General features: G+C 46.0%; 1 protein-coding gene across 4 annotated transcripts in view; it reads left to right on the top strand.

Moving 5' to 3' along the window:
• CTBP2 (C-terminal binding protein 2) overlaps positions 1 to 24,876 on the top strand; it is a 146,412-nt gene that overhangs the window by 82,351 nt on the left and 39,185 nt on the right. For 2 of the 4 annotated variants that reach the window (XM_075348497.1, XM_075348498.1), the window contains exons 1-2: positions 7,086 to 9,521; positions 21,008 to 21,162. In XM_075348497.1, the coding sequence (XP_075204612.1) occupies positions 7,733 to 9,521; positions 21,008 to 21,162 (1,944 nt within the window). In that variant the 5' untranslated portion in view covers positions 7,086 to 7,732. Of the gene's footprint in view, positions 1 to 7,085; positions 9,522 to 21,007; positions 21,163 to 24,876 lie in introns of those variants that run through there. The other 2 variants (XM_075348499.1, XM_075348500.1) reach the window with 1 other exon arrangement.

The following is a 24,876-nucleotide window of genomic DNA, read 5'->3' on the forward strand; positions in this document are numbered from 1 at the left end:
CATTTCATTTTTGCTGGGCGCACATTGCAGTTTTTTTTGGCTGCAAAGATGCAGCATGTCAATTCTTGTTGCCTTTTCTCCTTGCGTTTCGGAGGACTGGCAGATCAATCCCCCGCTAACTCTGGAGCAGTGGGGATTGATCCCTGGTATCCGGCCAGATGCCGGTCCCCATATAAAGTCTATGGGGACCAGAATCCGGTGCAAAGGGTAGGAGCAAGTGCTTCTGTGACGCCCTGGACTAGCCAGGTAGTCACAGGTAGGCCCTTGCATAACACCCGTCCCCCTAAAAAGGTAACAGCAAACAACCACATTAAAAGCCCTAGTCACCTCCCTCAGAGCTTAATGGTCACACCAGGGGGGCAGTGCCAGGTGGTTGGACACGCCCACCGAGGGGTCCAGAGGGCCTGAGGCAGGAAACAGTAGTTCAGTCAAGTTCAGTTGTTAGTTGTCAGTGGAGTAGTTGGTTGTCAGTGAAGTGAAGTGGAGTGAAGGAGTAGAGTGCAGCAGGCCTGTAGTGACAGGTCTGCAGTGGAAACTGACAGGTGCCAGGGTCGTAGCCCTGGTACCTTGACTAGGAGGCAGGCGGTGGCCTGGCCTGCAGGAGCCGGGAAGACGGCCAGGTGGAACAGTAAGGGACCGGGACAGGGTAGTGGCCCGCCGGTACCGAACCGGGGAACAGTCTGGAAACCGGAGCACAAGGGGGTTACTCAAACCCAGAACGAGGCCCAGAAGCCACTGGACCACGTCGAATTCACTGATTGAGGTCTGGACCTAAGGTCCTTTCCCGTCCCAAGACCCGAAAGAAGGCAACAGCCCACCGAGGGGGATAGAAAGCCATGGCACAGGCAGAGAGATTCCACGGGCCAGTGCCTGCGGGCAAACGGACTCCACCGGTACATACACAGCCGGGGAGCGGACTCCCGCTGCTAAGGCACAGGCAGTCTACACAAACATAACAAGGTGCAGGAAGAAGGCCAGGACCACCAACCCGGGTGGGGGACAAGACGCAGCCGGCTGCGGGCACCGACCACCATCAACTTTGTTCATCAGAGACTTGTGTGTCAGTAATCGTGAGTACAACAGTGCCATCCGGCCGCGCACCTGCCTGCACCGCCCAATCGCCAATCTCCCCAAGCGGGTCCCAGGGCCACCATCCCTACCCACGGAGGGGTTAACATCTTGCTGCACGACCATCTCCCCCGGGTGCCCCGTAACTGCAGCGGTGGTGTCTACACCTTCACCACATCCCGTGGGTGGCGTCACGAACTCAAACAGGCTCCGGCCGTACACCTACCTAACCACCCCCATCGAGATCACCAGCAACCCCCTTGCAGAGCGACGTGACACCTGGGTCCGGAGGCGCTCGAGCCACCCACCAAACGAGCCCGGACCCGAGCGGCTCGGCTGCAGCCGAGTGCGGGGCGGTACACTTTATATAGTCTAATGCCCCCATAGTGGTGACTGCCTCGGTGCCCCCGTACCTGAAAACATCCATCTCCAAGACTGGACAAGTTGCATCTGATCTGACGCGTTGTATTGCTTCTTTGTGTTTCCTCCCACATTGAGAAAATGGGAACTGTACAGAACTAAATAACCGCCGTAAAATATTACTAGATACGTCCAATGATGGTTCTTGTGTTGCCTATTTTTGCCGGAGCTCGCACACATTTCGTGTTGATCAGACCCATGTTTAATGTTATTCCTGGTTACTTTGTTGTTGAGTCGTTTTGAAACGCGATCGCTCCTGCATTCATCATCTTCATGTTATTTATTTATGGGCCCCTGGTGATCAGTAACAGATCCCGGTGCCCTTTAACCTTCCTGTTATGAGATCGGCGCCCTCCTTTGGTGCTTTTGTACCCGGATCCCTTCGGTTTGTTCCTCTGTATTTGATGAAGACGCCTCTGCTTTGGAAACTGTGCTGACGTGATCATTACCAGGGGGTGATCACATTTCTGCAGAAATAGATACTTTATTTAACACTGACACAGTCCGCCAGTCTTCAGACAGATTGAAGGAAGATGTGAGCAGCGAGCAAGACGTTCCAGTATTCATTATCCTACATCTGATTCTTTTTTAATTGCAATTGTTTGTGCTCAGTAATTCACTATTTGGCCGTAGTAGGCCACAGTAACAGTGTCAGCCACAGTGCTGCACCCCCCAAATAACGGTGGCAGCTGCAGTGTCGCACTGCCCGCCCTCCCCCCACCGTAAACTGTGGCAGACACAGTGTTGCACTCCGCTCCCCCCAAAATAATAGTTCCAGCCATAGTGCCGCACCCCCAATAACCGTGGCAGTCGCAGTGCCGCACCCCCCCCCGCCATAAACTGTGGCAGACACATTATGGCACTCCCCACCAATAATGGCGGCAGCCACAGTGACGCGCTCGTCCCAATAATGATGGCATCCGCAGTGCCGCACCTCCCCATCTCAATAAATGTGACAGACGCAATGTTACACTCCCCTCCCCCCAAATAATGGCACCCATATTGCAGATGCAGTGTCGCACTCCCCTCCCCCAATACCTGTGGAAACAGCAGTGCCGAACTCCCCTCCCAATAACAGTGGCAGCCGCAGTGTCACCCCCCCCTCACCCCCAATAACTGTGGTAGCCGCAGTGGTGCACTCCACCCCCCCAATAACTTGCAGCTGCAGTTCCGCACCCCTCCTAATAATGGTGGCAGCCTCAGTGCTGCATTTCCCTCCCATAATAACTGCGGCAGCCGCAGTGCCACACCCCTGCCAATAAGTAGCAGCCGCAGTGTTGCACTCCCCTCCCCCCCAATAACTGTGGCAGCCGCAGTGTCACACTCCTGGTGATATCGTACTGCTCCGGTGACCTGGGATGTTCTGGAATGCATCGAGTACCTGCGGTGGAACGCATCGAGGACCTGCGGTGGAACGCATCGAGGACCTGCGGTGAAATGCATCGAGGACCTGCGGTGAAATGCATCGAGGACCTGCGGTGAAATGCATCGAGGACCTGCGGTGGAACACATCGGCGTAACAAGAGTTTGATGGCCCCACTGCAAACTTTGGACCTGGCCTCCTCCCCTTCAAGTACACCGACACTCGGGGTACGGAATAATGACACCAACACTCGGGGTACGGGATTATGACGCTGACACTTGGCTCTTTCCCTCAGGACCCAGGTTTCCCATGATCTGAAATCCCTCTTTCTATCAGCACCCAGCTTTTCTATGTTCTGATATCCATCTTGTCCTAGGCACTCAGCTTCCCCTTGCTTTTGTTATATATCTTTCCCTCAGCACCCAGCTTTCCCATATTAGAGCATGGGAAAGCTGGGTGCTGAGAGATGTAAAGCAGAGCATGGGAAAGCTGGGTGCTGAGGGAAAAAGCCTTTTTCCCCTCAGCACAAAACTTTCCCATCCCATGCTTGTATCTTTGTCCCTCCTCCTATATAGTTCTCCAAAGACAATAATGGCCCCCACATAACGCTCCATATAGTATAAAGGGTCCCACATAACCCTTCATATATTAGAATGCACCCCCATAGTCCTCAATGTATAAAGTAGTCCTGATAGCCCTCCAATTATTATAATGCAACTCACATGATCCTCCATGTATTATAATTCACCCCATAGTTCTCCATATATTATAATGCACCCCATAGTCCTCCATATATTATAATGCAACCCCCATAGTCCTATATCAGTAAGTCCCCATCTCTCCTCGTTCCACCATTGCTCTGTCCTCACCTCTCTTCTCATTCTCCCTCTGCTCCAGTTAGCGTCCTCCCATCCTTTGCTCTGTGCTCTCAGCACAGCAGTTGCACAGAAGTGACATCACCGTGCTCAGCACAGGCACAGGGGAGAGTGGTGATGCATGGAGCGGAACGCGCCGCTCAATGCTTAATCATTGCTGTGTGCGATGACGGGTGAGGGGCGCCCATTGCCACTGCTGACAATGGGCCCCCCTAACTCACGGGCCATATAGCGGCCGCGTGGTTTGCCACAAAACAGCGCAGCTCCTCTCTCACAGAAAGGAGCCGGTTGCTGATCTGCAGGACGGGTGATGGGCCTCTAACCTGCCGGCCCTGGTTGCGAAGGCGACCTCTGTGACACCCCTGGAGGAATGCATCGAGGACCTGCGGTGGAATGCATAGATGCCTTCCACCACGGGTCCTTATGTTCAGTGTCTCAGGTCCCCCTGTTTGCCATAAGCAGTGAGGTATCACCGGATGTATGTGTATCTGATGTGTGTGTGAATACCAGCCAGCTGGAAGCAGGGGATGACCGCTGTGGAGAAAATAAGGAGCGCTCACAAAGGACCTTGGAGCGACGCAGATGTCAAGGGTCTTATAAGCATGATTCTCCTGGGGGTCCGCCTTTTTGGGGGGTAAACTTACCCCCAACCTGTGTTTCCCCCCCAAAATAAGCCCTACCCCAAAAATTAGCCCTAGCGCATTTTTCAGGGCAAAATTCAGTACTTCATTTTTCCTGTGGAGGCACTGTAAGAGATTTGAACACTTACAGCCAGATATACCCAAACATTAGGGCTGATTGTTGGGGGTCCCAGCAGAAGGAAATTTTGTGATGAACTATTGGACTCTTCTAATACATATGGGTTTAAGAATCCCCTTTAAATATGGATATTTTTCACTTAATTCCAATGAGGAAAACAAATCCTAGTGAGAGAGTTAATGAGATGAGAAAAAAAGTGTTTAGGCTTCCAAAAAAGTATAGGTTTGTTGTATATGTGAGGTATTGGCCTTAACATTGAAACCCCCCAAAAATGTACCGTTACCTAACGGCCAATCTTTCTTGGGTTATCCCAGTTACTTCCTTCTAATGCCATTGTTGCTAATTCTCCGTGTAGGCGGGGATACAATTTACAATATGTGTAATCCGCTAGTAGTTTATGAAGGATCTCGGTCTCCACATGAGTTACATAACGGACATTTGCTGTGCCTGTGACCCATTTGGGAAGCGTTAACCAGCTGTGAATGGGTTAATTCCCGCCTAATCCCAACATGGTGAAGCTAATGAGAGACCCATCTGCTCTCTCCCCCGTAATATTAGACTTCTGTGCCTTACGGCCTTCGGGGGAGGGCTACGTCTACTAAAACGTCAGGGAGTTCTCTGGTCTCTGCGATGCCAAGTGTTTTCGCCAGGCACTTTCTGTATGGATATAATTACGCCCTCATGCCTGTGTGCCGTATATTTGTCCTCTGCATATAGATTTAGGGATTATGGCGTGATCCTGGAGGGATTAAGGTCAGTGTGAGTTAGTGTGATGGGCAGGAATAAGCCGCTGGTTCGAGTAGTGACAAGCAGGATCAGGAAATTCATTACGCTAAGGATGCAGTTAAGTGTAAATGGATTTAGGACTTTAGGTGTCTTCCAGGTTGGGCTTCCTTCAGCCTCGGAAATACTAAATCCACAGAGGGAACGATGCAGGAAATATTCTGCATGACCATTATTCATTGCCAGCCGAGCCAAATAGACATCGGTGGACACCGCGTCATACCCAGCTAAGCCGCTTGCCACGTTACTATACCTTTTGAGGACCCTCTGCACGCACACTGATGAAGGTCTTTTGACCGAATTGTCTGGGCTTGTGCTGGTCCTACAAGTTCTTCACAATAAAAAACACTATTCACCTTGAGATCTTGAGTGCCAAGTTTCTACATCTACGTGAGACGGTTTTGGACCCTACTTGTTCACCACCCTAGAAATGCCGTGTGTATCAACCCACTCCTTATTCATTGCCAGTGTTGGGAATGGCGATCCAAAGACACGTTCCCGCTAGTCCATAAGTGACATTCACATTGCTAGATATGGTGCATTTTTTTGCATCTAAACCCATATATATTGAATGCAACGATTCACACACGTTTTTTGTTTTTTTTTTAACTGATCCATTTGTCTGTTCATCTCGGGGCATGTCCTACTCTACTGCGTTTTTGGTGTGTCAACCAAGGCAATGCCATTAAAAACGGATCAGCCATAGAGACCTTCTTGTGACTGTGCCTTCCTACTGTGAGCAGGAGTCCTTGGAAAGCGGAGCTGCATTCTCCCCACTATTTTCTTCTTTCTCACATCAGTAGATTACAGGTTACTCTTTAGAACAGACTGATCTATGTAAAGGGGGTCACATAATATGGACTGTCATGAAATAGCAGTGTCACCCCAAAGAGACCGAAAATCGAAACTAGTAATGGCATGTTGTTCTGTTTGGACAAGTGAGAGTACGCCCACACGTTAGAAATGTTGCACAATTTTCCCAAATGGAAATTCTGCAGCAAAATCCGCAAAGGAAAAATTACCACTGAATTGTTTGGGTTTCACGGTGGATTTACCTGTTTGAAAATGAGATCATAACCTAAATTTTTACTGGGGGTCCCTGTATTTTGCTCCATTTTTTTTGTTTTAGAAATTGCGGTGAAAAATTTTGACATAACCACTAGTGATGGGCGATTAGTAACTATTCGTGTTTTAGATACTGTTTACCAAATACTGAGTACTATTCCAGAATTCGTCACAAAAAGAAAAATGTTCCCTTTCCCCATTGACTTGCATTAGGTTTGTTATTCGTGACGAATACCGAAATAGAACTTTTGGGATTCGTTACGAATAATCCTAAATTTTTACAGATGGTCCATGTATTGTGCTCCATTATTTTCAAATTACAGTGAAAAATTTGACAATCACTAGTGATGGGCGATTAGTAACTATTCGTGTTCGGATAATGCTTACCGAATATCGAGCACTATTCCAGGGTTCGGCACTACAAGAAAAATGTTCCGTTTCCCCATTGACTTGCATTAGGTTCGTTATTAGTGATGAATACCAGAATAGAACTTTGGGATTCATTACGAATACTGTAATCCGAACACGAATAGTTACTTTTCGCCCATCACTAATAACCACCAAAAATTGCATTGAAATGTGGTCTTGTAGGGGGATTGACCTCTAAAAACCATGGTCAGGATGAGGGTGGTGGTCTCGTCTGGTGGAGGGTTTTTTTTAGGTTCTCTAGAACTGGAGAATGAAAACGAGGATGTTTTTCCTTCCTTAGTGAAGCACCTCCTCTACTGCAGCTTTTACAACTTGTCGACGTTAATCAGTTTTCCCTCAATCCCCAAATCTCCGAGAGCAAAGGCTGCCCGGCGTCGTATTGTGCAGGTTTCGCCTTCTTCCCTGAGAGGTTTTGCAGAAGATGATGCGTTCTATATTTTTTTTTTCCAGTCCCCATTTCTGTGATTCTCCCTCGACATGAGATGTGAGCGACGCGGCAGTCAGGGGGTGTCTGAGCTCGCCTGTCTACTGTGCTGCTGGGAGGGTCTCATCCTGGGCCCACTCTGTGTCACGCAGGATTAGGGCTTTACAGGTTTTTTAATCTGCACACAGTTATCCATACAAATAAAATGTCCCCTCCACATCCAGGCAAAGCCGGGAGGATTAGTGGTGGGCACCCAGTCTGTGCCTGAAGCCTGCTGAAACCACAATCTGCGGGGTGTTGTACTGTGTCTTCTTCTATTACCTGGGATTAATAATTCAGCCGATACTTTTGTAACTCAAGCCGCCTGTTTCTGTTTGTGCCTCCGGAGAGCTCAGTTGCAGCTACGTCTGTTTATTGTGTGAAGGTTTTTTTTTTTTCGTTTTTTAATACGTGTAACAGAAGATTTTAGCCGAGACGATTCCTTGCCTCCTCCTCTAGCACGGTATCTAAGCTGAGAGGTGTCTTCTTTTTTTTTTTCTTCTTCCAATGCCGGTTCCAAGCAAGCATACAAATATCAGCCGTTCTCGTAGCTGGGATGCTGCAGGTTGGCATGAAGGCAGCTGGGAGGGAAACATCTCATCAGGATATCACAGAGCAGCCGGCATAAACAATTCTCTGACCTACAACGGAGAGGAAGCTTTTTACAAGCTGCCAAGCAGCAGATCCCGCGATATTATCGTGCCAGGCAGCTCGGAGATAAAGACGGACGTCTGTTCCTACCCAGACGCATATATCCGAGGTCAGCAAGGTCACTTAGTGCGTCAAGATCGAAGACCAGTGAGGAATAACTCCGTTCCAGACTTCAGCTATCCGCACGAGAGACAGGTGGCAATGTCTGGGCGTGGATCTGTGCACACTCACGATTATTATAATGAGCCTTCTCTGTCGGGAAGATCCCTGGAGGATCCGCGTTATTATAGAGAACCAATGCTCAATCGTGCAGGACATGCGTATGGGCCCCCCGCCAGCCGGACAGTCTGGGATCAGACACCTGTACGTCCCTATCACCCGCAAGAAGTGGGTCGCGTATATAGAGATCCTACAGGGAGAGTCATCGGTGAGGGACAGCGTTCAAGGAGTCGTGATTCTTCCCCTGCCAGGTACACCATAGAAACGCCCAACCCCAGGTATGGCTCGGAGGCATCCACGTTTCCCAATAGACAGCTGTATAATGAGATGATGGAAAGATCCATTGATCCCTCGACAGGGAGGCAGACGGCTCCTACCTGCCTTGTGGTGGAGCCCAATGAAGCTGCTGCTATGGATGGCACACTGGGGACTTCATCCATTTCAGCAAACCGTGGTTATCATGGCTCAGCAAGGGAGAACGTTGGTACGAAGATGGCTTATGATACCTATGACAACTCCATAGCTCCATCTCATACCGGAATTCCTATGTCGATCTCTGGATCTGAACTGAAGAGACCTGTGGATATGGAGTTCCTCACAGTCCTGAGAAACGAAGGCCTCTCTGAAGGTACAATTAGCGCATTAATGCAGCAAGGATTCGACACGCCCAGTTCACTGGCTGTCATGGAAGAACACGACATTAAATCAGTAGCCGCTAATCTTGGCCAGGCAAGACTGCTTTCAGGTCTTATCAAGAGCTACAGGACAGATCTACAGATGCTGAGACAAGATCAACAGAAGAGCAACTTGATGAGATCCCGGGCTCGCTCCAACAGCTTCAGTCATCGCGGGGATCTGATGCGCAGCGATTTTAATGCGCAGCCTCTTAACAGTCCTATGATGGATGGAGCTCCTAATCCACCTCATTCCTTGTCTTTGCAGCCAGTTTCGCCACGATTAGCTGAACTAAACCGGAGGCCATCTAGTGCCCCATCCCAGCACCTGTTGGAAACTGCCAGCTACCCGACTTGTGGAATGGGTGTTCAAAATCCACAGTTCATGCAAACTGCACCATACTCTGTCGCTGTGCAGCCTCGACCTGCTTCTGCCTACCCGGCCCAGTCCGGCATCCCGATGACTGTTGTACACACTAATGTCAGTACTGGGCCAAAGACGGCTTACCCTACAAGCTACACTGTGCCCATGGAGCTGATGAAGAGAGAGCGCCTCCCACCAGTCTCTCCGGTGCACAGCCCACACTGCAGCCCACAACTACTACGCAAACAGGTGGGCCATCTGGAGACCTCGATGAGCTTGACACCACACAATATAGCCACCCAGCCCTCTCTCCACTCACCTTACCAGAAAGTAACCCGACGGACTGGACCACCCATCATTGTCTCCACCATGGCGTCTCCAGAGCCAAGTAATTCTAATTTTATTTATTTATTTAATTCCAATCCCTGTGGCCATTTTTATAGTAATATCAATATTAGATTTAGGGTGCAACTTAAATTTCTAGTTTGTATGTATATATTGGTAGATTTATTTTATTTTTATTTTTTTAGAAAAATCAAAGTTAAGTTTAAACTTTTTGATTTACTTTCTGTAACTTTACCATAGTATCTATTAATTAATTCTATAGTTTTGTTGTGGCCACTCTGCTAGCGTAAATTCACACATGTCAGATTCGTTGCAGAAATTTTCCTCCTCCTCTACTTTGGGCTTACTATTTACCCCTTATGGGTGGGGGTGGTAAATGCCCAGAAATAATCAATGGAGGAGTTTCTGGCTTGGCATTCACCCATGGTCATGTTGCAAGGCTCGGACATGGACTTTTAGGGTAGTCACCTTTTCTTGATTGTACTTTCAAGAGAATTTTATTTTGCTCTTCTAAAAATCTCATTTACACACTCAAATGTCTAAATTTGATTTTCTAAATAATCAATCTACCACGTGTGATTATTTCTTCGTGGGGCAACGTGCCACCGTTGCGTCTCGCTTTTCTCCTACAAGGGATATGAAAGAGTGCAAAAAAGAGATGCTTTGGCCCTACTGTTCTGGGGATAAGGGTAGAAGGTCTCAAACCATCAGGGGGTCCCATTCTGGTTTTCGATCAGCTACTCTTTGCTTTTATGTATACCACTGGTAATTTTCATTGCTGTGGGCAGTGAAATATGTGGCTGGTCTGTGCCATCGCTTCTATCAGGGTGGACACTAGTGTAAACAGTAGCACTATTGGAGTAGACCCGGCTGCGAATGCCTTTTGTAGGGTACATTGGGTTACAGTATTCTGGGCACCAGATGAGGTTGAGGCCTGGTTGGGGGAGGAATCCACTTTTTTTTCCACTATTGAAATCCAATAATGCAAGAAGGATCTTGGGTAGCACCAGATACATATTCCCAATTATAGTGGAGCACAAACCCTTATAATATCAACGCTTGGCATGCAGACCTTTTGTCAAGCAAGTATGGTGGCATTGTGCCATGCTGGGGCCCCGCTGGCGGACACAGACAGAAAAAAGGCCCCTGTGCACAAACAGGTCCCTTTTCAGTCCAATAGCTCATTATAATGGACAATTCCACCAGCTTTCAATGGCTCCTTTACCTTTTAGGCCCCTTTGCAGCCACACAGGTTGCAGCAATGATATGTTCGCCCCTATAGGGGCCTACAGACTTGGCAGCATTGCAGTTTTTGGGGGAGGTCTCTCCACTATGGCAGTTCTCCTGCTAGCCTTTGGAACAATGCTATTGGGTTACCCTCGTATACTTGGGGGTGAGCATCTATTTATATTTGCTGTATTGGCACATTGGTGCCAATTAGAGGCAAGAAACCGGGATTCCTTATGTCATACTCTGGTCTTGCACATAGAGGAAAAATCATCTATAGACATTTAGGAGTTAAGTACAGGGCAAGGAATGTGGAATGAAGCCTATGGGTTGTTAATTAACTATTAAGAGTTGTCACAGGAAGTGTTCAGGTTTCATGCAGCGCCACCACAGGCGAAATTATGTATTACATTCAGAGCAAGGGGCTGTGTTTGTAACGTATGAACTTGATGGGTCCTCCAGAGCGAGAGGCACATTTTGTATCTGCTTTCAGACTGCAAAATAAATTATAGACCTGAATAGGGGAACCTTTAAATTTTTAATCTCCTGCTATAAACCTAAATGGGCCCTTTTATAAGATACATTTCCTTACTTTGCCTTAATGATTTTACTAAGTGCAATGTCGGCAATGTGAATTGATGCAAGTGATGCAACGTTCTCTACACTGCAGTTTCTGTGCACCCACCTGGTTCCTAATAATGTCTAGCAGGAGCGTTGGGAAACCACATATAAGTAGTATTGCATTAAAGGTGTTGTCCGGTCTCGCATGAAAAGTCTGCATGTATTTGATATGCATACTTGTGGTCACATGCAGACTAGACTCCTCACTTCTCATCTATTGAAAGAAGCCGGGTGACACAGGTTGGCTTGTGACCGCAAGTAATTAAATCGCTTACACATGTGGTCACGTGATCTTCCAGCCTCACAGAGAGTATAGAGGAATCAGCACTATGTGACTGGAGACCTTTCTTCTGAGGCCAAATACTCGCATTAAGGCAATCAAGTCAACGTATGACCATATATTAGAGTTTTAGTTTACTAAATATGGAGCTTTTTTCGGTGCTCCCACCACTTACGTAAAAAAACTTAAATAATTTGGATCCTTAGAAGAAAATAGTATATATTTGGGCCATTCTACATGTGGTCTTCTACTGCTTTTATTCTGTTCAATATTCGTGTAGGTCTGATGATGGTCTGAATGACTGAAACGTCACATATTAGGGTATTGGATGACCCAAAACAAGATTTTCTTCTAAGAGTACCGGATTGTTTTATTTATACAGTAGAGTTACGCAAAAAGATATGCTCTGCCTTGCTTCGGCATCTGGTCTGTAGTGTCAGCTGTACCTGGGTGGTCTTCACTTTTGTGGCTGGCATCCTGGGTGCCTCTTGTGTTTGTGTGACTCATGTAACGACCTTGTGTGAGGTCCCAGTGAAGTGTGCCATAGTCTGGATACCAGGACTGGATGCCGGACTAGGGCAAAGCAAATGTTGCTCATCTATGCCTTATAATGTTGACCACCGTGTGACTTTTCGTGGACATCTACAACTTCAGGGCATCCCGGTGTCACCACAGTCTCACCAATGCAATCCCTGTGTGTCTGTCCGCCCTACAGAATATCATCCAGGAACATTTCTCCTCTGGTCTGGGGCCCTGATAGAGTAGCATAACTCTGTAGTCTTACTAGTTTGTAGTCTTGGGCTTTCATGCCATATTTTTCCTTAAACACCTCACAATCCGGAGACCGACAGATGGTTCATCCAAGTGTAATAGAAAGTGTGGCTGAAATCCCAGGATGTGCTCTACATCCGTTACCTCCAAATGTATCTGATGGATGGAGGCTGGTGCCTATTGTCCGACTGCTGGGAGTTGTTTGCAGATTTGGTGATGGGACACACGGTCGTTATTAACCTTACATTGCATGGGAATATTGTAGTTCGGGAAGGTGTTAATGAGATAATAACAGTCAGCGGTGTAGAGAATAGTAGATCCGAAGCGTGTTAATTGGTGAGATTAGCTGCTATTTTAGGGTATTCCTATAGACGGCTTGGACGAATTTGAAGCACAAAAATAAAAATGCTCCGCTTCGGAGCTGCCCTGTCCTCTGATAGCGGCCACGGCTGGGTACTGCACATCCAACTCCTATTGATTTGAATGGGAGGTGGATGTGGAGCTCCCAGCCGTGGCCGCTATCAGAAAACGGGGCAGCTCCGGATCTGAGCATTTCTGGCTGCCTGCCGCTGCCGACACAGAGAACAGCTGATCAGCAGAGGTGCGGGGTGTCGGACCCCAGCCGGTCAGATGTTGATGACCTATCCTAAGGATAAACCATTAAGTAGTGGACAACCCCTTTAAGTTATTAGAAGGGGGTCTCCTCTTCTGGACCATCATTTCTTGGGCTGTATAATAATGGTCACAAGAACATCTCTTCCTATGGATGACTTCTCCTGTGCGCCATTAAATAGGCAACCTATGGACATGTCAACTGTCGACCTTAAAATTATGAAACCAAGTCGTCCAAGCTCCGCAGACAACCTAACATATCGATCTGGAGCAGGGGACACAACCTGTGGCCCTTGATGATATTCTGTGCATCCCCCAGTCGTTTGGTCACAGATTTGCTTTCCTGTGTGTGGCTGTTGACATGTTGTTTCCATATCACAGAAAAGATTTGGCATTCTGTCTGTGATAAATTTTAGGAGAATGGCCACCATTACATGTGGCTCTATGGAAGTTTATGGCTACAATTATGGCTGATTTTTTTTTCCTTTAGGTGTGGACTTCACTTTTAGGATTCCTCTCCGGCATTCAAACCATACACTGTGTTCAGAATTATTAGGGAAGTTTTATTTTTGAGGATTTTTTTTATTATTGATGAACAACTATGTTCTCAATCAACCCAAAAGACTCAAAAATTATCAAAGCGTAATATTTTTGGAAGTTGTGTTTTTTTATTTTTAGATTTGGCTATCTTAGGAGGATATCTGTTTGTGCAGGTAACTATTACTGTGCAGAATTATTAGGCAACTTAATAAAAACCAAATATATTCCCACCTCACTTGTTTATTTTCACCAGGTAAACCAATATAACTGCACAAAATTTAGAAATAAACATTTCTGACATGCAAAAACAAAACCCCAAAAAATTAGTGACCAATATAGCCAACTTTCTTTATGATGACACTCAACAGCCGACCATCCATAGATTCTGTCAGTTGCTTGATCTGTTTACGATCAACATTGCGTGCAGCAGCCACTACAGCCTCCAGACACTGTTCCGAGAGGTGTACGGTTTTCCCTCCCTGTAGATCTTACATTTTATGAGGGACCACATGTTCTCTATGGGGTTCCGATCTGGTGAACAAGGGGGCCATGTCATTATTTTTTCATCTTTTAGACCTTTACCGGCCAGCCACGCTGTGGAGTAGTTGGATGCATGTGATGGAGCATTGTCCTGCATGAAAATCATGTTTTTATTGAACGATACCGACTTCTTCCTGTACCACTGCTTGAAGAAGTTGTCTTCCAGAAACTGGCAGTAGGTCTGGGAGTTGAGCTTCACTCCATCCTCAACCCGAAAAGGTCCCACAAGTTCATCTTTGATGATACCAGCCCATACCAGTACCCACCTCCACCTTGCTGGCATCTGAGTCGGAGTGGAGCTCTCTGCCCTTTACTGATCCAGCCTCTGGCCCATCCATCTGGCCCATCAAGAGTCACTCTCATTTCATCAGTCCATAAAACCTTTGAAAAATCAGTCTTAAGATATTTCTTGGCCCAGTCTTGACGTTTTATCTTATGTTTCTTGGTCAGAGGTGGTGGTTTTTCAGCCTTCCTTACCTTGGCCATGTCCCTGAGTATGGGACACCTTGTGCTTTTTGATACTCCAATAACATTGCAGCTCTGAAATATGGCCAAACTGGTGGCAAATGGCATCTTGGCAGCTTCATGCTTGATTTTCCTCAATTCATGGGCAGTTATTTTGCGCCTTTTTTGCCCAACACGCTTCTTGCGACTCTGTTGGCTATTTACCTTGAAACGCTTGATTGTTCGGTGATCACGCTTTAAAAGTTTGACAATTTCAAGACTGCTGCATCCCTCTGCAAGACATCTCACAATTTTGGACTTTCCAGACCCCGTCAAATCTCTCTTCTGACCCATTTTGCCAAAGGAAAGGAAGTTGCCTAATAATTAAGCACACCTTATATAGGGTGTTGATGTCATTACACCGCACCCCTCCTCATTACAGAGATGCACATCACCTGATTTACTTAATTGGTAGTTGGCTCTCAGCCTATACAGCCTGGAGTAGGACGACATGTATAAAAAGTATCATGTGATCAAAATACTCATTTGCCTAATAATTCTACACATAGTGTATACTTTATATCTTATATGTCTCTGATTTCTTCCTGACTCCACATACAGCAATCAAACTAGTTTCATGGATAAGTGCCCCATCACAGAATATAGTATCCATAACCTGTAATATTATATTGATAAATAAAGGCATCCAGGCCTCCTTGTCCTTTTTTTAGTGAATCAATCAGGACATGATCATGTAGCAGAGTTCTTACTGCTCTTACAGTAAAGAATCAACATCTGTGATTATGATTTAAGTCTTTCCTCTAGACATAAGGATGCCTCTTGTTACTGCTACCGGCCTAGGTGTAAATGGATCATTAGAAAGGTTGTTCTCTGCTCCTGGTCGAGCTCAGATATGTCCTTTTTGGAGCCCAGAAAAGTACACAGAATTCTAGAAGTGGTCGCACTAGTGACTTGTATAAAGGGAAAACAATGTTCTTGTCATGACCATCTATGTCTCTTGTAATGCATCCCATCATTTTATTTGCCTTGGCAGCAGCTGCCTGACACTGGTAGCGATAGGAGGCTTTGCTGACCACCCATACACCGAAGTCTTTTTAAGTGACATTTTAACATCTATCCCAGCACATCATTGTATGTTTTGTTTCCTCAGACCAAATTAAGTGACATGTATTAAACTTCAATTGTGATTTCTTAGCCTAAGCCTCCAGTTTGCACAAATCTCTCTGTAATAGTAAATTTTCCTCCTCTGTGTTGACTACCTTGCATAATAATAATAATAATTTTTAGACAGCACCAACGTTTTCTACAGTACTTTACAATTTAACGGGGACATATACAGACCTCAATTCAACAGATACCAAGGGCCCTGCTCACAAATGTACAATCTGAAAATATGTAATATGAGAATAGCTTCCATAGTTTATCATCTACAAATATTACCATTTTACTCTGTATGCTCCTTACAAGGTTATCAATAAACATGTATAAAAGAAGAGGGCCCAATACTGACCCCTGCGGAACCCCTACTGATAAATGTGACCCAATTTGAGTGTGTTCCATTTATAGCCACCCTTTGTGGTTATCACGAAGGCAATTGTCAAGCCAGTTACACATATTTTCTTCTAGTCCCATTGCTATCATTAGATGTACAAACCTTTAATGTGGTACTGTATATAATTTATATAGCGCCAACATTCCACAGCACTTTACAATTCAAAGGGGGCATACACAGACAATATCAAACATTACAAAATAACACAATTCAACAGAAACCAAGGGCCCTGCTCACAAACTTACAATTACAATATGAAAATAATATTATTTACTATTAGAATACCTTCCATAGTTTATCATATGCAAAGATTACCATTTTACTCTGCATGTCCCCTATAAGGTCATTGATCAATATGTAAAAAAAAAAGATGGCCCAATACTAACCCCTGTGGTATCCTACTAATAAATGTGACCCAATCCAAGTGTGTTCCATTAATATCCACCCTTCGTGGTTATCACTGAGACAATCGTCAATCCAGTTACACATATGTTCTCCTAGTCCCATTGCTCTCATTAGATGTACTTACCTTTAATGTGCTACTGTATTGAATGCCTTTGAAAAGTTCACATATAGGTCATCCTTTGCATTTCCCTGGGCCAGTCTGCAACTTTTCTCACCATCCGATTAGTTTGGCAGGACCAATCATTCATAAATACATGTTGATGTTGGGTCATGAGATTATTCTTGAGATACTCTAGGATAACGTCTCTTAGAAAACCCTCAAAGAGCTTGACTGCAGTAAAGTTTAATCTTATATTGTCTATAATTTCCAGGAGCGGATTTTATCCCTTTTTTGAGTATTGGCACCATATTATATGCCAGTCCTTTGGTACAGACCTTATTATGAAATGCTTAAATATTGGTAATAATGGCCTAATAATGGTCTATCACAGCACTTAGCATACACCCCATGTTCTGCAGGTGTTTTCTGGTCCTGTCTGGCCTTAGTCCCCCTGTTTCCGTCTTACAGTGGGGAAAAAAGTATTTAGTCAGCCATCAATTGTGCAAGTTCTCCCACTTATAAAGATGAGATTTGCCTGTAATTAACATCACAGGTGACCACAACTATGAGAGACAAAATGAGAAAACAAATCCAGAAAATCACCGCGTCTGATTTGGCAGGATTATTTTTTTTTTGCAAATTTTGGTGTAAAATAAGTATTTGGTCAATAACAAAAGTTCATCTCAATATTTTGTTATATATTTTTTGTAGGCAATGATAGAGGTCAAACGTTTTCTGTAAGTCTTCACAAGGTTGTCACACACTGTTGGTGGTATGTTGGCTCATTCATCCATGCAGATCTCCTCTAGAGCAGTGATGTTTTGGGCCTGTCACTGGGCAACACGGACTTTCAACGCCCTGCAAAGGTTTTCAATGGGGTTGAGATCTGAAGACTGGCTAGGCCACTCCAGGACCTTCATATGCTTCTTACAAAGCCACTCCTTCGTTGCCCTGGCGGTGTGCTTGGGATCATTATCATGCTGAAAGACCTAGCCATGTTTCATCTTCAATGCCCTTGCTGATGGAAGGAGGTTTACACTCAAAATCTCACGATATATGGCCCCATTCATTCTTTCATGTAAACGGATCAGTTGTACTGGTCCCTTTGCAGAGACACAGCCCCAAAGCATGATGTTCCCACCCCCATGCTTCACAGTAGGTATGGTGTTCTTTGGATGGAACTCAGCATTCTGTCTCCTCCAAACACGACGAGTTGTGTTTCTACCAAACAGTCCTACTTTGGTTTCATCCGACCATATGACATTCTCCCAATTCTCTTCTGGATAATCTAAATGCTCTCTAGCAAACTTCAGATGGACCCGGACATGTACTGGCTTAAGCAGGGGAACACGTCTGGCACTGCAGGGTCTGAGTCATTGGCGGCATAGTGTTACTAATGGTAGCCTTTATGATGGTCCCAGCTCTATGCAGGTCATTCACTAGGTCCCCTGTGTGGTTCTGGGATTTTTGCTCACCGTTCTTGTGAACATTTTGACCCCCAGGGGGTGAGATCTTGCGTGAAGCCCCAGATGAAGTGAGATTATCAGTGGTCTTGTATGTCTTCCATTTTGTTATTACTGCTCCCACAATTGATTTCATCACACCAAGCTGCTTGCCTATTGCAGATTCAGTCTTCCCAGCCTGGTGCAGGGCTACAATTTTGTTTCTGGTGTCGTTCAACAGCTCTTTGGTCTTCACCATAGTGGTGTTTGGAGTGTGACTGTTTGAGGTTGTAGACAGGTGTCTTTAACACTGATAACAAGTTCAAACAGGTGCCATTATTACAGGTAATGAGTGGAGGACAGAGGAGCCTCTTAAAGAAGAAGGTACAGGTCTGTGAGAGACAGAAATCTTGCATGTTTTTAATGACTAAATACTTATTTTATACTATAATTTGTAAAAAACAAATCTTGGCAAATCAGACACTGTGATTTTCTGTATTTGTTTTCTCATTTTTTCCTCTCATAGTTGTAGTCTACGTATGATGTCAATTACAGGCCGACCTCATCTTTTTAAGTGTGAGAACTTGCACAATTGGTGCTGACTAAATCCTTTTTTTCTTCATTGTAGATGTTAATTCTGGCGCAGGTGGACAGACAGGGGCAGGTAGATAGCAAGACTTGACCCACATATTCCTTTCCTGTTGCACCTGTCAATCAAATAGCAGTGCATTGCAGGAACTTTACTTGCGCATATTTTTTAAATAAAATAAAACCTCCAATCTCTGAACAGAAGCTATGGTTACATTCAGCATCCTAGAGCCAGTTTAGCACTGGCTTTACTTTATTTATGAAAATCCTGCTGGTTGGTTCCCCTTAAGCAGGTGACATGTAATTGAGAATTTCTGCTATCCCTACTGTCCTCTATCATGAGATTTTACTGTATAAATACGGTAGAGAAGAAGGCGTGTAGCATATTGGCCTTTCCCTCATTCCCTTCAACCATTTTTACCAGGTTATTTTTGAAGGGGGCCAACACTATCCTTCTTGAATTTCTTACTATTTATGTAACTGGAGAATAGTTTATAATTATTTTTACTTTCTTTAGCAATCTGTTTCTATCTTTGCTGCCTTTATCTGTTCTTTACACAATGTATTTCTTTCTCTACCATTCTTCAGTGTCTCATCCTTACCCTCTTTCATTAGTTGTCTTAACGCTTTGTTTTTATAACTTATTGCGCCTCTTCACTGGCAGACATAGACAAGAGGGCCCCTGCGCAAGAAAAATATATGGGTCCTTTGCAGCCTAAAGCCCGCTTTACACGCTGCAATGTATCTTACGATGTGTCGGCGGGGTCACGTCGTAAGTGACGCACATCCGGCATCGTAAGGTACATTGCAGTGTGTAACAGCTACGTGCGATTGCGATTGAACAGTAAAACGTTCATCGCACGCACGTCGTTCATTCCTCATGGATTGAACGTCAGATTGTTCATCGTACCCGGGGTAGCGCACATCGCAGTGTGTGACATCCCGGGAACGATGAACAGATCTTACCTGCGTCCTGCGGCTCCCGGCCCACAATGAGGAAGGAAGGAGGTGGGCGGGATGTTTACGTCCCGCTCAGCTCCGCCCCTCCGCTTCTATTGGCCGTCTGCCGCGTGACGTCGATGTGACGCCGAACGTCCCTCCCACTCCAGAGGCAGTGGACGTTCGCCGCCCACATCGAGGTCGTATGGACGGGTAAGTACGTGTGACGGGGGTTACTCGTATGTGCGACACGTTCAACAAATTGAACGTGCCGCACATATGATGGGGGCGGTTACGATCGCATACGATATCGTATGCTGGATCGTAAGGTGTAAAGCAGGCTTTAGAACACCTCAAAATGTACAATTCCTTCTGGTTTGGAGGTAGAAGTGGACCCCCTTACCTCTTGGCCCCTGTGCGACTGCACAAACTGTACCAATGATATGTCCACCCCTGCGCCTCTTACAGTTCTTATTAGGCCTAGGCCACACGGCATGAAAATCAGAGCGAGTGGAATGCGATAAAACATCGCATTCCACTCGGACCAATATTAGCCTATGTGTCGGCAGCCATAAGCAATTATTTTCTCAGCCCTAATCGGACCGAGAAAAGAGTCGCAGCATGCTGCGAGTGTAATGCGATCCTGTTTTCTCTCCCACCCATTCAAGTCTATGGGGCGAGAGAAAAATTGCACTTCACTCGCAGTACACCGGTGTACCGCGAGTGCAGAGCAAGAATGGCAATAGCCAGCAACGGAGGAGAGAGGAAGATATATCCAGCCCTCCCTACCTCAGGGCCGGCCACCGCCCTCCGCAGCTGAGGTCCGCTTGCACGATCGGACCTCAGTCGCAGGGACACTCGCATGACACTCAGCTCTGCTGTACTGCCAGTGTGAGCCGAGTGTCATGCGAGGGGATCGCAGTAATCCCCGTGTGACCCCGGGCTTAGCCATAGTAGTGGTTTCTCCTATTTTGAACTTGTTTATTCACGTACGGTATGGGCACTGTGTAATATCAGGTCCTCCTGCTTTAATCTCTTGTATATTCATTGCTGGGAAAATCTGCCGACAAAGTAGTATTAGATGGTGTCAGGTCAAGTCAATGGAGGACCATATAATAACCCACTCCTCCAGAGCAGAAACTTCTCTTCACAATAGATAATATGGGAAGGGGTCACATGTTGGGTACCCCCCATAACCACATCTATATGCCCCAAATTCTAGACCCTGCCTAAAATATAGTTTGGCATTATATCAAAACAGAATAGAGACTTCATGGTCTGTTGCCTCATGGCAAGGGCCAACGTCTACGAGTGTTATGTTCTCCCCATGATTCCTTAGGTTTTTCTCATTTTCCTTCTCTTTGCCTCATGTATTGAATGTATACTTGGTACTGTATGATGTATGTCATTCTTCTGAGCTCCCTGCTATGTGTCTGACATATTTCAGGTATGAGGCCCCAGATGGTCAATGGTCCAATGCACCCTCGCCCGCTTATAGCTCTGTTGGATGGAAGGGACTGCACAGTGGAGATGCCAATCCTAAAAGACTTGGCCACTGTGGCATTTTGTGATGCCCAGTCTACACAGGAGATCCATGAAAAGGTAGGAGAAATCAATTTTTGTGATGCGAGTTGTGGGAAGAATGGCCGTGCTGGCGTCTTTCTTCCTAAGTTGCAGTGTAATGGGTTCTTTACATGGACGTCATCTGCTACAGACAGGACTCACTCCTTGTACTTACGCCATTGGTAGTTAAAGCAGCACTCCAGCAATTTTCTTTGCTTATATAATGATGCATACAAATTATTAAAGAATAAAGTGGCAGCTCTTATGTTTGGCATACTTGCCAAATCTCTGGTAACACTTGTGAAGCTCCTGAAATAAGAGTGGACCTCATGGATTTTTAGAAGAGTTTGTCAATTTTCCCTGCACCAGTGAAATTATCATGAAACCAGCGCTTCTAAAGGTTTTCCTGTGCATGAGATTGTGGTTCTCCAATCTTGAAGTCATGGACATGTGTGACTTGAAAGTGCTAGGCAATAGACCTAGACGAGCCATGGCCTTAGGCAACATTTTTTGGCATTTTGACTAGTATATTTCTCTTGACAGATACTGTAAATGTTGTCATCTATGGTGTATACTTTTTTTGATGAGCCATTTCTGTGTTACCTGCTATCTAGATTACTTATTAGTCTCTGACTTGGTTCCCATAATTAATTATATGTTTCTTGTGATGCCTCTAGATTTACAGACGGGAATAATCTCAAAAAGAGTTGCCCCCAAGCCCGGTATGACATCCCCAAAGTAAATTCCTACACAGCGACCTGCACATGCATAGTATGATCACAACACATTGCTACCCCACTCGAAAAAGTATGATACCCTACACAAGCCCTACACACAGTAGAATGTCCACCCACACAATATAATTCCCCTCCATAGCCCTACACACGGTATAATGGTCCTCACCAAAGCCCTACACACAGTATAATGCCTCACACACAGTATAATGGCCCCATCATAGTCCTACACACAGTATAATGCCCCTCACACAGTATAATAGCCCCCACCATAGCTCTACACACAGTATAAGGCCAGAGTCACACTTGTGAGAGACTTGTGCACGTCTTGCTTCACATCACCCGACATGGCCTGCAGCTCTCCTGACAGGAGCATCTCAGCTGCAAAGAAATACATGCAGCTGACCCGCTCCTGACAGGAGAGTGTGTGGCCACACCGGGTGATGCGATGTGAGACTCGCGCAAGTCTCTCGCAAGTGTGACTCCAGCCTAATGGTCCTCACCAAAGCCCTACACACAGTATTAATGCCCCCCACACAGTATAATGGCCCCATCATAGCCCTCACCAAAGTCCTACACACAGTATAATATTCCCCCACACAGTATAATGGAACCATCATAGTCCTACACACAGTATAATGGTCCTCACCAAAGCCCTACACACAGTATAATGCCTTCCACCATAGCCCTACACACAGTATAACGGTACCCATCATAGCCCTACACACTTTGTACAATTACAGTGTACAATGACCCCCTCCATAGCCCTACTCACAGTGTAATAGCTTCCACCATACCCCTACACACAGTATAATGGCTCTCACCATAGCCCTACGCACAGTATAATGTCCCCCCACACAGTATAATGCCCCCCCACACAGTATAATGGCCCCCTACACAGTATAATGGCCTCCACATAGTCCTCGTAATCTACTAGTGTTGTTTTCCATCCTTACAAAGAGTAGAAGTGATAAATCAGTGCCATAGAACTGCTGCCCCCCTGACTCTGTAACAGGTTTCTTCTTGTCAGCTATTACAAGCAGGAGGCATAGGAGACAGGCTGTAGATACATCTCATATGATACACTGGTGAGTCAAAATTATCTATAACTGTGCAGGGAATTATTTTATTTTTTCACTTGCATGGAAGGATGCGAAGGGCAGTGCTTGGTGGGGAGGGGACTGCGAGCTGCCGGGAGGGATTTGATTGGGGATGTCATCTGTAGTTCACAGTCAGAGGCAGACATCCGGTCTGCAATGGACAGCTGGTCAGACTGAAGATCACATAACACAGCTGCTCCTATAAAGGGGGAAAAAGTATTAATACAAAAGAGCTGGAATGAAACTAATCACACAGCTAGAATACTGCTACGGCTTGACAGTATGTGCAAAAAAACTACTTGAGTGCCACTTTAAACTTTTAAGCCCACTTTACACGTTGCAATTAGTTGTACAATCGCATTTGCGATGTGACACGCCCAGGTTGCATACGGGATCTATGAGATTTCACGTTGGTCGTTCATTTGCTGTCACACGAGCGTTAGTAGTCTATGTTAAATTGGTCAATTTTGTGTGCGATCCTTTAGATCATGTGTTCCGTGACGTATGCATTGGGCACCTTTTTTTTTTTTTTTTTTTATTGACTTGCCAAGCGTGTGTAATGTGTAGGGATGCGTTTTTACTATGTCATCTGCCATTCAGCTCTGCTACATGGCCGCTAACAGCAGACACAGACAGCCATGTAGCAGAGCTGAATGGCAGATGACAGCAGACACAGACAGAGCCGCACTGTCAGAATGAACTCGGGTGAACTTCACCCGACTTCATTGTCATGCTGCGGCTCTGTCTGTGTCGCGCCCTGATTAGCGGTCACCAGTGAAGGACTCACCGGTGACCGCTAATCTCCTAAATTACTGAAGTTAGCAGCCCTCTCTCATACTCACCAATCCCCGATCCCCGGCTCTGCACGGCATTCACACTGCTCCGGCGGCTTTTACTGTTTTGAAAAAGCCGGCCGCCCATTAAACAATCTGGTATTCCCTGCTTTCCCCGCCCACCGGCGCCTATGATTGGTTACAGTGAGACACGCCCCCCACGCTGAGTGACAGGTGTCACACTGCACCCAATCACAGCAGCCGGTGGGCGTGTCTATACTGTGTATTGAAATAAATAATTAAATAATTAAAAAAAACGGCGTGCGGTTCCCCCCAATTTTAAAACCAGCCAGATAAAGCCATACGGCTGAAGGCTGGTATTCTCAGGATGGGGAGCTCCACGTTATGGGGAGCCCCCCAGCCTAACAATATCAGCCAACAGCCGCCCAGAATTGCCGCATACATTATATGCGACAGTTCTGGGACTGTACCCGGCTCTTCCCGATTTGCCCTGGTGCGTTGGCAAATCGGGGTAATAAGGAGTTATTGGCAGCCCATAGCTGCCAATAAGTCCTAGATTAATCATGTCAGGCGTCTATGAGACACCTTCCATGATTAATCTGTAAGTGACAGTAAAAAAACACACACACATGAAAAAATCCTTTATTAGAAATAAAAAACACAAACACATTCCCTCATTACCAATTTATTAACCCCCGACAAACCCTCCATGTCCGGCGTACTCCACAGTCCTCCAGCGTCGCGTCCAGCTCTGCTGCATGGAGGTGACAGGAGCAGCAGAAGACACAGCCGCTCCGGTCACCTCCACGCAGGTAATGAAGACAGCCGGCGATCAGCTGAGCTGTCACTGAGGTTACACGCTGTCACTGGAGCCAGCGGTGGCCGCGGGTAACCTCAGTGACAGATCAGCTGATCGCGCGGCTGTCTTCATTACCTGCGTGGAGGTGACCGGAGCGGCGGTGTCTTCTGCTGCTCCTGTCACCTCCATGCAGCAGAGCTGGACGCGACGCTGAAGGACTGTGGAGTACGCCGGACATGGAGGGTTTGTCGGGGGTTAATAAATTGGTAATGAGGGAATGTGTTTGTGTTTTCTATTTCTAATAAAGGATTTTTTCATGTGTGTGT

Source organism: Anomaloglossus baeobatrachus, chromosome 5 (assembly GCF_048569485.1).
Source record: "Anomaloglossus baeobatrachus isolate aAnoBae1 chromosome 5, aAnoBae1.hap1, whole genome shotgun sequence".
NCBI lineage: Eukaryota > Metazoa > Chordata > Amphibia > Anura > Aromobatidae > Anomaloglossus > Anomaloglossus baeobatrachus.